At 43.2% G+C, this 12,595-nt stretch overlaps 1 protein-coding gene across 4 annotated transcripts; it reads left to right on the plus strand.

Annotated features, from left to right (window-relative positions):
* The first annotated feature begins 120 nt into the window (after positions 1-120).
* On the plus strand, positions 121-12,595 carry LOC127591906 (uncharacterized). Of its 4 annotated transcripts, XM_052052197.1 has the most exons (9): positions 121-180; positions 559-659; positions 6,582-6,682; positions 7,698-7,991; positions 8,984-9,415; positions 10,534-10,547; positions 10,725-10,790; positions 11,396-11,494; positions 12,028-12,595. In XM_052052197.1, exons 3-9 carry the CDS (start codon positions 6,637-6,639, stop codon positions 12,112-12,114), a joined length of 1,038 nt encoding a protein of 345 aa, XP_051908157.1. In that variant the 5' UTR covers positions 121-180; positions 559-659; positions 6,582-6,636; the 3' UTR covers positions 12,115-12,595. The 4 variants fall into 4 exon arrangements, with proteins under 4 accessions (XP_051908157.1, XP_051908159.1, XP_051908158.1 ...); XM_052052199.1 differs by lacking the exons at positions 559-659; positions 6,582-6,682 and adding an exon at positions 2,772-2,899 and having other exon boundaries at positions 7,826-7,991; XM_052052200.1 differs by lacking the exons at positions 559-659; positions 6,582-6,682; positions 7,698-7,991 and adding exons at positions 2,772-3,065; positions 4,947-5,004 and having other exon boundaries at positions 127-180; positions 9,045-9,415.

Genomic DNA, 12,595 nt, shown 5'->3' on the forward strand with positions numbered 1-12,595 from the left:
ATATTGTTTGGTCCCAGTGGCCCTTGTACATTCCATCCTGTAGCCTTGTGCCCCCTGTCTCCTCAGAACTCCTCAATGGGAGACACTCACGTGGACCTGAATTGTTCCCTGGACTGCTTCCCAGGCAGTGGATGTAGATGGCGGGGAGGAGGCCTCCGCTGGTTGGACGAGCAAGACAAGGTGCGTTTCTCGGTTCATACTGAGCAGAGCAACTGCATCTCGTTCCTCAAACTGTTTCCTGTTAGCTACGAAAGGAAATAGACGTGCCAATTTGTGGAGGGAGACTATGCAAAGGTCCAAGTCCGGTACACCGCGCCCTTGGCAGAAGTGAACAAAGCATACCTGTCAACTTTTCGGCGACGAGACGGAAATTTTCAGAATCCCTATGATTTGTGCGATACGGCCATATACGTAAGATTCACCACAATACCGTATGAACTATGGCTAAACGGTATGAGTTGACAGGTATGACAAAGAATGAATGCAGAATAAAACTGAGTGATGCAAACATGTGCGTATGTGTATGGGGCTGGATTACACTTTTTTTTTTTTTGCAAGTCACCACAAAGGGGAAATAATGACATGGACCAAAAGCTCAACTTGCCCATTGAAGATGACCACGCGGGAATTAATTCTTATTTTTCTACTTCACTTTGAAGGTAATTAACTTTCTGATGTATCAAAGTTGTTTCACCGTTTGCTAACAGGAACCTCCACTTTAACACTTTGCTCATACTACACCACAGGAACAACATTGGCTAGTGTTAGTGTAAAGTGTCATCAGAATAGATCAATTGGAAATGAATAATATTTTGTTTCAACTTCAAGGCAAAAAGGACATTTTTTTTCTTCGTCTTATGCACATTATGTATTCACGATGTGAAATATTTATTTTGTAAAATTAAGTATCGCTATTTCGATGTTATCGCTATTATCACGAGACGTGCGCTGTGTTAAGGTGGTTTTTGCCCAGACACTCGAACGCAAGACATAAGAAGAGCAGCAGTTTTCAGGACTGTTGGCTCGTTGTTGAAGATCCCAAAAGTGTATTTTTTTTGTTGCCCAAGACCTCCGAAGTTGCAGGCGGCAATGAGTTTTCGAGATGTTGGTGTATCAAGACAACCTCAAAGACACTATTAAACATCCGTCATTTGGAAACCGGGCCCTGGTTTTGTTACTTTGGAGTTACAGTTATCATAGTTGACGTGTGCTAATTGTCGTTGCCCGAGTGCTGCGCGAGAGTCGGCTTTCCAGAATTGGAGGACATTTTACGTCCCACCCACCAAATTTGAAGTCGTTTCCATTGAAAATGCGAATTCACCATTTACTTATTCCGAGACCAAATCTAAAAAAAAATAAGAAAAGAATGCTTAAGTGGTTTAGAGTACTGGACCCTCAAATCTTGCCCCAAGCCCTCATGACCAAATTTAATTTCAAATAAAATAGTTAAAATGAAATGATATTTGAAATGATTTTTCAAAATTGTTGTTTCTTATAAACGTGGGAACATTAGCGTCGGTGCTATTTCGGTGCACCTTTGAGGCCAGGGTAACGACGAGTCTTGAACGCAAACAACACGAGAATGGCTTCTTTGTATTTGTAGTTTATTAAAAAATAAAGCACACAAAAAAGGTTCTCTTCAGTTTGTCTAATTTGTTTGAATCGAATCGCTTGTATGTCTAATTGTCTGTTGGTATGGTCCAAAAACTGTATCGCGTCTAATCTTGAGCTGGCCTCATCTCTCTCTGTCCGTCTCCTGTCTCACTCCTTCACACACTGTCTTCATTCGCCTGTCACGTGATGTCACAACAAACATTAAAAGAAATATTCTAACATGCATAAAATAATAGTGACGTCTATTTCTACAAAATTATAAAATATCCCAATTGAACATATCAATACTAAACAGCAAATGGAATAATAAAATCGAAATTTGTGTAGTCCATTATTTAATATACACCTACAATTAGTTTTAATAAACATATGTTCAATAATTATTGGGGCGGCCTGGTAGTCCAGTGGTTAGTACGTCGACTTCACAGTGCAGAGGTACCGGGTTCAATTCCAGCTCCGGCCTCCCTGTGTGGAGTTTGCATGTTCTTCCCGGGCCGGCGTGGGTTTTCTCCGGGTACTCCGGTTTCCTCCCACATTCCAAAAACATGCATGGCAGGCTTGATTGAACACTCCAAATTGTCCCTAGGTCTAAATATGAGTGCGGATGGTTGTTCGTCTCTGTGCGGCGTGCGATTGGCTGGCAACCGGTTCAGGGTGTCCCGCGCCTACTTCCCGAAGACGGCTGGGATAGGCTCCAGCACCTCCCGCGACCCTAGTGAGGATAAAGCTGTTCGAAGAATGAATGAATGAATAAATAATTATTGTTCATGGAACGTGTTTCCCACAACACACGCCTAATCCTTGTTCCCATAACCTTAAGCATGATAGAAGAAGAGGAAAGCAGTAAATCACCCTTCAACAGCCCCCACGTCGCCGAAAATGTATGGGGGCCATGTAGGTCTGATAGATAAATGCAAATATTCAAATGAGCAACCGTTTGGGATGGAGGGCGCATTAAAACTGAGTTTTATTCTTTGGCTTTTGACTCAGAATGAGACTTTTTAGTGTTACTGTTTTTTGGCTTTCAACTGTTTTCGTTAATTTGTAAGAAATTATTTTTGAGCTAATATTGCTGACCAGTGCTAACAACAGCAGCGAAATTACCTGATCTTCTCCTATACCATACCTTATTGTTTCCCCTCTGTGGTGTCTTGCAGTTGTCAGCGGTAAGCTCACAGATGTCTTTGCCAGGGCCGGGGACGTGGCCATCCTTCCCTGCAAGAATTCGGCCTGTGACCGCTTACACTGGTTCTATAGTCTGGACCAGAGCGGATTGGTACGTGAGGTGAAAGATGGCGAAGTGGTGACCAGCTCGGCCAGAAGTCAGCGCCTCAGCCTGACGGAGGACTGCTCGCTGCTCATTCGCAATGTGGTGGCGGAAGACGGCGGTTTCTTTTTGTGTAAACCCGCTGGACAACAGGACCGCATCTTTGTGCTGATGGTGATGACATGTGAGTTGTCTCATCGGACAGTGTCAACTATTGTAGGCTTGCCCGCCAGCCGTTTTGCTACATTGTGGCCCAGGAGGTGGAGCGGGTCTGGAGTTAACTGAAGTGTCAAGAGTTTGAGTCTCGGGTCCCGCTGTAAAGAATTGAAATGTCCTTGGGCTTGGCAGGGCCTTGCATGGGAGCAGGCGACCGTTGCTCCGTCAACGTAAAGAACTTTGGGCACCGTATGGTGTTGATAAAAGCACCATTTTTTTTACCTTGAATCTCAAGTCTCATTCTTGACTTGATCTCAAAATCTCGGTCTTGAGTCTTATGGCCTCATTTCCAACCTTAAGTTCCCAAGTAGTGGCTTTCAACCGGCATGCTCACTCGAGCAGATTGTAGGTGCTCGTGTTGCACGTGATCTTCCAAAATTCCAGCCTTACTTGCCTATAATCGAGTTATCAGATCTCAGAAATTGTTTTAATGCCCTTTCGCTGGCATTGTAGCCTTTTGTATTGTACTTAAGATAGTAAAAGAAGCTGAGGAAGTGCCCTCCGCCCCAAAATCCGTAGGAACGGCCTTCGCGCCAGAGCGATGCAGCTCTGGTAAAATGGCTCGGTCCTGCGTGATGGTTGTTGGGAGGACACAGGCTACCTTGGCCTTGGAGGTGAGGATGCGGTGACTGGGCTCATGAGACTGCTGTGCTGTGCTGTTGCTGGAGGAGCTCCTTTTATCATTTTATGTTAACTGTTCTGTTTATGGTGGCGCGGGTACCCGCAGCGGGTCCTCTCTCTCCCGTGATTGAGAGGAAAGAAGTTTCATCTGTGCTGTATGTTGCCCATAGAACACATTTGACAATAAAGTTGACTTGACTTGAGACGTTCGCTGCTGCCATCTGGTGTAGAGGTAAGATCGGGCCGCCCGATCCCGAGCCCGACCCGGGCCTTCAAATATCAATCATTCCTTCGGGTTCGGGTCGGGCTTCTCTCTCGCTGACTTTTTTTTTTTCGAGGCCGTGAATAGTTTTGGCCATGAGAGACCGTCCGTGGTTATCAAAAAAACAGAAGTCGCCTCATCACAACACGTACTGTACTAAACTCTTGCAATGACAATTCAAAAACTCCTTCCAGTCTCTGTCGAGTATCCACCCGTCATTGTTTTTCTTTGTCTCTCTGCTACTCTCTCTTAAAGTGCAGCGCTCGATTCTTAAGGACGTACTGCTGCGGTGGTTTACGGCCCAATTTTCAAACTGTCAAAATGACGGACGGCCGTAAATTTCCCCCGTCCACTCTTAAAAAAAATCTGTCAATAATGGAAAATTGTCGGTTAATGTAACCTCTTCAGAAAAAGAAATATAAAAGATGTAAATGTTCATACAGCCTTGTTTAACTTAGATTTCATGACAAAAGACAGGCTTTGTTTTCAGAAATCACCCCTCCTCCTCCCGAGTCCTCACAAATAAAATATGAAATGTCGGGTTTGCTTCGGGCTCGGGCCTGCAAATCAGGTTAAGTGATCGGGCTTGATTTTTTAGGACCGATCTTGGCTCTAATTTGGTGTTGGAGGACATGAAGCTCACAAGTTACATTATTACTGGCAACATGAACCAAAAAAAAAAAAGAGTGACCCCTTGTAATTGGAAAAACTTAAGTTGGGGCACTCAAATGAAGGTCTCGCTGTATTTTGGTCACCATTTCCCAGCATTTGCCATTGAGATAGAAACACACCAAATGAATGGTGCGCTCTTTTGCCTGTTTGGCAGACATAAAATCTGGATGGTCAATCAGCTTTCACATATGTTTGTGTGACAATCAAATAAGCGGACAGTTTTTGGTCCTTGATCCATGAGGTTTTGATTTCTCGTCAGTTTTTGGTAATTTGGTCTCGTCTTCTTCCCTGCAGTGACGCCGTCGTCTTCTCCAATGGGAGAGCATCTCTTGTTTCTAGAGTGTTCCCTGACCTGCTGGCCAGACAAGGCCTGTAGATGCCTGGAAGGAGGCCTTCGCTGGTTGGACGAGCAAGGCGAGGCGCTTTCCCCGCTGAGTACTGAGCAGACCAACTGCGTCTTATTCCTCAAAGTGATTCCTGTCAGCTACGAAAAGAAGTACACATGCCAGTATGTGAAGAGTGGCGACGTAGAGGTCCAGGTCCAATACACAGCCGCCTTGACGAAAGGGAACACAAGAGTTCCTGGGGGTCATGGAGCTCCCCCGGCTGGCCATACCCAGCTTATCAACATAATTCGGTTGGCCGTCGCCGCCTTGATCCTGATTGGGATTGTTGTGGCCGTCGTCCTCGCCAAGGTGAACTTGAGAAGAAACGCAGGTCAGGGTAGAATGACTGGATAGTCACTAATAGTGATCAAATTCCTTCTGAAGTATCCCAGCAATTCTTTTTCAACAAAACAGTCTTACACATATGTATCAAACGTCTGGAGCGCTTCTTTCTCATTAGCGCTCCAGTTAGCGTAAGGTTTTTAGCCTTTGAGAGCTAACTATGGCCATCGAGGACTACGAAGCGTCCCGTGGCTGGCTTAAAAGTTCATTGCATGCCAGGAAGTATTTGTTATTGTTAGATTCAGACGAGGATGGACGCTGCATTGCTAAAATGGCTACAAAACTGAACTTTTGATGTCGCGCAGTTAAGACAAGAAGAGCTCTGATGCTGGAAGAGAGGGTAAAAGTGATCAAAATGAAAGATGGAGCAAGCAAAATATAAGACATTATGCAAGAAATTGATGTAAGTGAAAGTGAATGCTGATCGTAAATTTCGCAATTTCTTTCCCTTTTTTTCTTTCTACACTGACAATATGAAGTGTCAAATAAGTGTGTGCTCATACTTATGCACTATTGGAATAAAAATAGAGTACACGTACGTTTGTGTGTGCGTGTACACATGTGTTTGTGTGTGTGTGCTTATATCTGAGATCAAGTTTGCTCCAGTGAAAAACCCCCTGTTGTGAAAAAATTCTTGCTGCAAACATGATTTCGTTGGAGAGGATTTTCACTGTACAACTCGTAGTACTACTCTTGTCTTGTCATTCAGCTACAACTGAGTGAATGGTGAACGTTTCAGTGTCACACTTCCTGTTCCTGTATTAAGAGTACAGGTCCATCAGTGAAAAACCTTGAGTGGTAAGACCTCTCGGTTCAGCTTTGTGTGTTAATCGTTCGTGTTATTCGGTCTCTGTTGTGAATGGGGAGCAGGCGTGTCCAATTTGGTTTTCGCGCTCTCAAATTGCTCAGTGGAAGTTTATCGAGGCATTTGACAAGGAAGATCTCTCAATACTTGAAACAGGATTCCATGCTGAATATACGTCCACTCCAAAAATATTTAGTTCTATTTCTTCTTTTTCCACTTCCCGTTTGGACGGGATTGTGCTGCGATTAACAAGATTGAAAAGCGTTGCCGCCGCTCGGTCGGGCCTCTTGTGAAATACATTTCCTCTAAAAGGACATATGCAGAACAAACCTGAGTGATGCAAACGTGTGCGTGTGTGTATGGGGCTGGATTATACTTTTTTTTTTTTTTGGCAAGTCACCACAAAGGGGAAATAAGGACACGGACCAAAAGCTCAACTTGCTCACTGAAGATGACCACGCAGAAATTAATTCTTATTTTTCTACTTCACTTTGAAGGTATTTGACTTTCTGATACTGTATATCTAAGTTGTTTCACTGTTTGTTCACACTTTACTCACCTCGGGGCCTCACCACAGCGACAACATTGACTCGTGTTAGCATAGTTGACGTGTGCTCATTGTCATGGCCCGAGTGCTGCGCGAGAGAGTCGGATTTCCAGAATTGGAGGACATTTTACGTCCCACTCACCAAATTTTAAGTAGTTTCCATATGAAATACTAATTTACGATTGACTTATCCTGAGACAAAGTCTAAAAAAAACGAGACAAGAATAAGTGGTTTGGAGTACCCTCAAATGCTATTCTCTCCCCCATGACCGAATTTAATTTCAAATAAAACAGTTGAAATGATATTTTAAAGGATGAATTGTTTCTTGTAAACGTGGGAACATTAGCTTTAATAAACATATGTCAAATAATTATTGTTCATGGAACATGTTTCCCACAACACACACACAACCTTGTTCCCATAACCTTTAGCATGATAGAAGAAGAGGAAAGCAGTAAATAACATGATACGCTGGGCTTGACATCATTAAATGTTTTCCAAAACAATGGAGAGTGCAAAGGTATGGCATCTCTTCTATTTTTCCACATTTTCATAACATAGTAAAAATTGAATTTCTCATTCTACCTCATGTAACGTTGTTCTCCTTATGGTCAGAATAAGAACCTTCTTTTTTTTCCCTTTACTTCGTGGCACACCACACTTCAACAGCCCCCACGTCGCCGAAAATGTATAGGGGCCATGTAGGTCTGATAGATAAATGCAAATATTCAAATGAGCAACCGTTTGGGATAGAGGCTGCATTAAAACTGAGTTTTATTCTTTGGCTTTTGACTCAGAATGAGACTTTTTAGTGTTACTGTTTTTTGGCTTTCAACTGTTTTCGTTAATTTGTAAGAAATTATTTTTGAGCTAATATTGCTGACCAGTGCTAACAACAGCAGCAAAATTAGCTGATCTTCTTATACACCATACCTTATTGTTTCCCCTCTGTGGTGTCTTGCAGTTGTCAGCGGTGAGATCACAAATGTCTTTGCCAGGGCCGGGGACGTGGCCATCCTTCCCTGCAATAATTCGCCCTGCGACCGCTTACACTGGTTGTATAGTCGGGACCAGAGCGGAGTGGTACGTGAGGTGAAAGATGGCCAAGTGGTGACCAGCTCGGCCAGAAGTCAGCGCCTCAGCCTGACGGAGGACTGCACGCTGCTCATTCACAATGTGGTGGCGGCAGACGGCGGTTACTTTGTGTGTGAACTCGCTGGACAACAGGAACGCAACGTTGTGCTGATGGTGATGACATGTGAGTTGTCTCATCGGACAGTGTCAACTACTATAGGCTTGCCCGCCAGCCGTTTTGTCAAATTGCGGCCCAGTAGGTGGAGCAGGTCTTTAGGTGACCGTAGTGTCCTTTTGGATAGTACTTAAGTAGCAGTGAAAGAAGCTGATAGGGGGTTGTGACCTTCGCTGCTGCCATCTGGTGGTGGAGGGCATGAAGCTCACTTTAAATATTTAAATATATATTTTTACTGGCAACATTAAGCAAAAAAAGAAAAAAATAAGAGTGACGCTTTGTAATTGGAAAAACTCTCAAGTTGGGGGACTCATAAATGAAGGCCCTTTCCCACTGCCGCAAAATCACGGCTAAACACGCTTTTTTAGGGCAGTGGCAAATGCTCACTGTCCAGTGTCGATCCGTGTCCACCAGGACGCCATCTGAGGCGGGTTGTGATCGCCTCGGATTGCCTCCGCTTGGAGTTTGAAAGCCCAACACGGGACTTCCCGGTAATTCCGTGACATTGGGCGGTATGCGATGCGTCATAACATCGCGCGCCATCGGCCTCTCAGCACACCCCCATGAGATCGCCCCTTAAGCTGTGGTAGCAATCCGCCATCTCCCAGTCGTAGCAAAGAGTTCATCCTTCGCTGCTTTTCGACCATTTTGAGGACGGTAAAAAGCATGATAAAAGAAAGAACACTCGCTTCCATGTTGCTTTGTTTACCACCAAGAAATCTGTCGCACTATCATCTACGCAATCACAGCGTGGTGACGCGACTAGACGCAAATTGGTGGTGGTGGTGGTGGGGGGGGGGGGGGTGCAGAATCGCTTTCTGTTGGTCAATGGGAAAGGGACATATTGCCCATTGGTTGCGTGTCGCCACTGATCACTATTATCCGCTCGTTTCAGTGGGAAAAGGGTAAAACAAATGTCTGGCCAGTTTTTGGTCTTTGGTCCATCAGGTTTTGAATTCTCATCAGTTTTGGGTAATTTGGTCTCGTCTTCTTCCCTTCAGTGACTCCGTCGTTTCCTCCAATGGGAGGAGAGGATCACTTGTTTCTAGAGTGTTCCCTAACCTGCTGGCCAGCCAAGTCGTGTAGATGCCTGGAAGGAGGCCTTCGCTGGTCGGACGAGCAAGGCGAGGCGCTTTCCCCGCTTAGTACTGAGCAGACCAACTGCGTCTCCAATCTCAAAGTGATTCCCGTCAGCTACGAAAAGAAGTACACATGCGAGTATGTGAAGAGTGGCCACGTGGAGGTCCAGGTCCAATACACAGCCGCCTTAACGAAAGGGAACACAAGAGGTCCTGAAAGTCCTGGAGCGCCACCACCTGACAGCAAATTCTTCATTATCATCGGCGCCGCCGGCGGCGGCATTTTGATACTGATCATCGTTGTTGTGGCCATCATCCTTGTTAAAATAAAGTCAAGAAAAAACGCAGGACAAGGTAAGAACATTATTTGATAATTGATATTCGGTTCGAGTCGAGGTGGGACTTGTAGGTAAATCCAACTAGTATTTCTGTGATTTTTTTTTAAAGTACATTTTATTTAACAATTTTTGGAGGGACAGTGAGGGGCTTCTAATTTGACCCAAGAAAAATGACACCACTCTTACATGTTTTTTTTTTTTTTAAACACAGTCCCTTTATTTAACCCTTTCAGGGACAGCGGTTACTACAGTGGACAGCTTATCGTGTTATCCGGTTACAGCAGGCATGTCCAAAGTCCGGCCCGCGGGCCAAATCCGGCCCGCGGTCGAATTTCATCCGGCCCTCGGCCCCCGTCATAAAATCAGTGCCGTCTGGCCCGCAAGTTGGGTGCAATGGTACACGTGTTGCATTGACTGAGGTCTCGTAGACTGGTGAGTGATGTTTCATAGAGTACTGCTTCCCTCTAGTGGCTAAATGAGTAATAGCATTCACTAAATGAGTAATAGCATTTAGACACTAGAGGGCATCACTCACGAGTTAACAAGACATCACTCCGTGTTGACATTGACTGATATGTCATATTTCAAATTCCTGTTTCAAATGAACCAAAAGAAATTCTTAAGATTGTTGAAATTAAAATAAAAATGGAAATGTGAAACAGACTGGCTTACTAAAATTTGTTGAACAATATTGTTGTTCAATGTTAAGAATGTCAGCCAAGGTCGGCCCCCCGACATTTTACCACATACAATCTGGCCCCGTTGGCAAAAAGTTTGGACACCCCTGGGTTACAGGGTGCATGAAAGGCTAAAAGAAATTGCAAGTCTGTCTACTATACATGACTAATTTGAAATTTATGTTTTAAAAAAAATCAGGAACCATGTAATCTTTTTTGTCATGTAATGTAATTAAAATTATTTTATGATAAACACTTTGATGGATACATTTTGCATTAAATAAGTGGTTTGTAAATAACAGTTGAATAGCATCAAATATTTGTGTGAATGTGAATTTAATTTTTAAATTAATTTTATTTCAAGTTGACCTATCACCCGAGTGATTTACTCCGTCTAAGAAATCAGCTTCCCCCGATGACTAATCATTGCATTTGTTCTTTTTTTGTTTCCCCACAGATGACTCCAAACATGTAAGTTTTTTTCCTCCCCTAATCCTTCATATATGTTAAAAAATACCCCACCAGGCCGTATTTCAAAAGCAACATCACCTGGTCGTTGCAAAACTTTGATTTTCGTAGATAATTTCGACCAATTGAAAATGACTGGAGTTAACCAGTTAAACATGACATTTCCTGGTTGTCGGGCAGGAAGAAAACAACGTGACCTACGCCAGCGTCAGTTATGACCACAACACAGAAATCAACAAGCACCAAGTGAGAATGTTCTTCCATTATTATTATTATTATTATCATTATTATTTTTATTACGACAACAGTCTTGAGATCAGTTTTATTCCATCTATGATCAAATTTCCTCGTTCAAATGGACAGATATGCCATTAATCTGTTCCAGCTTCCTCCAAACCACAGGTCATTTTTTAAAAAAGTTTTCAGAATTGAAAATGCACTTTTCACGCAGCGTTGATGTGTTTAAAATGTCCTCCCCTCACAACATTTGCATTTGCTCCCTTAGAACAAGCAAACGCGACGCAACGAAAGTGTATCGAATGTAAAGTCCTTTTTTTGCCGGTTGGCAGTTGGCAAAGCAGCTGAATGGCGCACTGGCGCCATCAACTGGTGATGTCTTGCCAATGCAATGAAACATGCACGGCGCTACACCTGAGCAAGTTTGTGCTATAGAACGTGTTGGTCGTCGTCAGCTGATAGTTCCTGGCAAATAAAAATAAAGATAAGCCTTAAAACACAGAGTCATATTAACAACAATGAAGAAATTGCTTCAAAAGACGGAAGAGAATTCTTGAGCAGTTATTGAATTTGTTCTAAATATCACGCTTGCGTTTATCTTCTCATTTTAAAAGGGTGGGTCCCCAGAAGAAACTGAGAGCGGCGTGACATACGCTACTGTGAACCTGAAGAAGAAGAAGAAGAAAAAGGAGGAGGAGAATGGAAAAAAACAGGTCAGTGGTGCCGACTGCTTTTTAACCTCAACTACATCCTTCACCGCCGCTTTCCCGAAATCTTAATGAGGATTTCTTGCTTTCCTTATCTTGCTTTTATTTTTGGGATCGTCACATGATAGTATCCCCATTTATTTTTCCAGTTTTGATGTTTTATTTGATCTTTTCATTTCCTGATTTTATTTTGGGATTCCATCTTGATTTTCATCATAAACAGGCACAGGGGAATTTGCAAAGCTGTGAGGGTAATTGTAAACCTTGTTAAAAACTTCTGGTTGAACAAACACGGATCAGCAACACATCCAAACATCCATGGGAAAATATTCTCACTTCAAGTAGGAACAACAAATGCAATAAATTATCAGTTTTTCTGGTTCCAGTTTAAAGCTAAAGAATAAGTTGATAAATATAGAAATGCAGAGGTTTATTTGGAGGGGAAAAACAAAATTGTGAAAAGGTATTTCACAAACATCTTTCATAAAAGAAAACCTTAAGCTTACCTGGCTGCTAAATTCATGTTTGTGGCTGCGCAGGTGGCTGAAGAGGGAGAGGAGGTGGTGACCTACGCCGCCGTCAGGACGCCGGCCAGGATCCCACCTCAGCAAGATGGCAGCCAGTGAAAAGACAATCAACAGGAAAGGACATGTAGTTGTCATGTGAACAAAGTTAAGGAGCGCGGGCCTTATCGACACACAAACACGCGCAGAAACACACAGTTTGCGGCTGTCGTTGAGTTGGAAAGACAACTCATTTGAATATTTATTCTGCGATTGTCTGCTCAAACTCGTTGTTATTCTTCAAATAATTGTGACTTTTCATACAACTAAAACCCTGGCAGGGGAAACATGTTTAATGTTTAACTGAAAAAATACAGCGAGTGATCTTTGAACCGCATGCGATTGGCTTAACACACTTTTGATTCCATGACAAATCAAAGAAATAAACAGCCAGTAAAAGTCGTTGTAAAGTAAGTGCGAGTCAAAAGACGATCATTTCAAATAGCTCCGTGGGAAGGAAATAAAGATGCTTGCTTTACATGAATGGAAATTAAGTTCAGTTCAATTCAGCTGTTAAAATACCCCATTTTGCTCGGCAGGCATT

The sequence above is a fragment of the Hippocampus zosterae genome, chromosome 19 (assembly GCF_025434085.1).
Source record: "Hippocampus zosterae strain Florida chromosome 19, ASM2543408v3, whole genome shotgun sequence".
NCBI lineage: Eukaryota > Metazoa > Chordata > Actinopteri > Syngnathiformes > Syngnathidae > Hippocampus > Hippocampus zosterae.

Coding starts and splice junctions, on each gene's coding strand:
- LOC127591906 (XM_052052197.1), top strand. CDS start 6,637: ATGACCACGCAGAAATTAATTCTTATTTTTCTACTTCACTTTGAAG. Junction 6,683..7,697: donor TTTTCTACTTCACTTTGAAG/GTATTTGACTTT, acceptor GGTGTCTTGCAG/TTGTCAGCGGTGAGATCACA. Junction 11,495..12,027: donor AGGAGAATGGAAAAAAACAG/GTCAGTGGTGCC, acceptor GTGGCTGCGCAG/GTGGCTGAAGAGGGAGAGGA.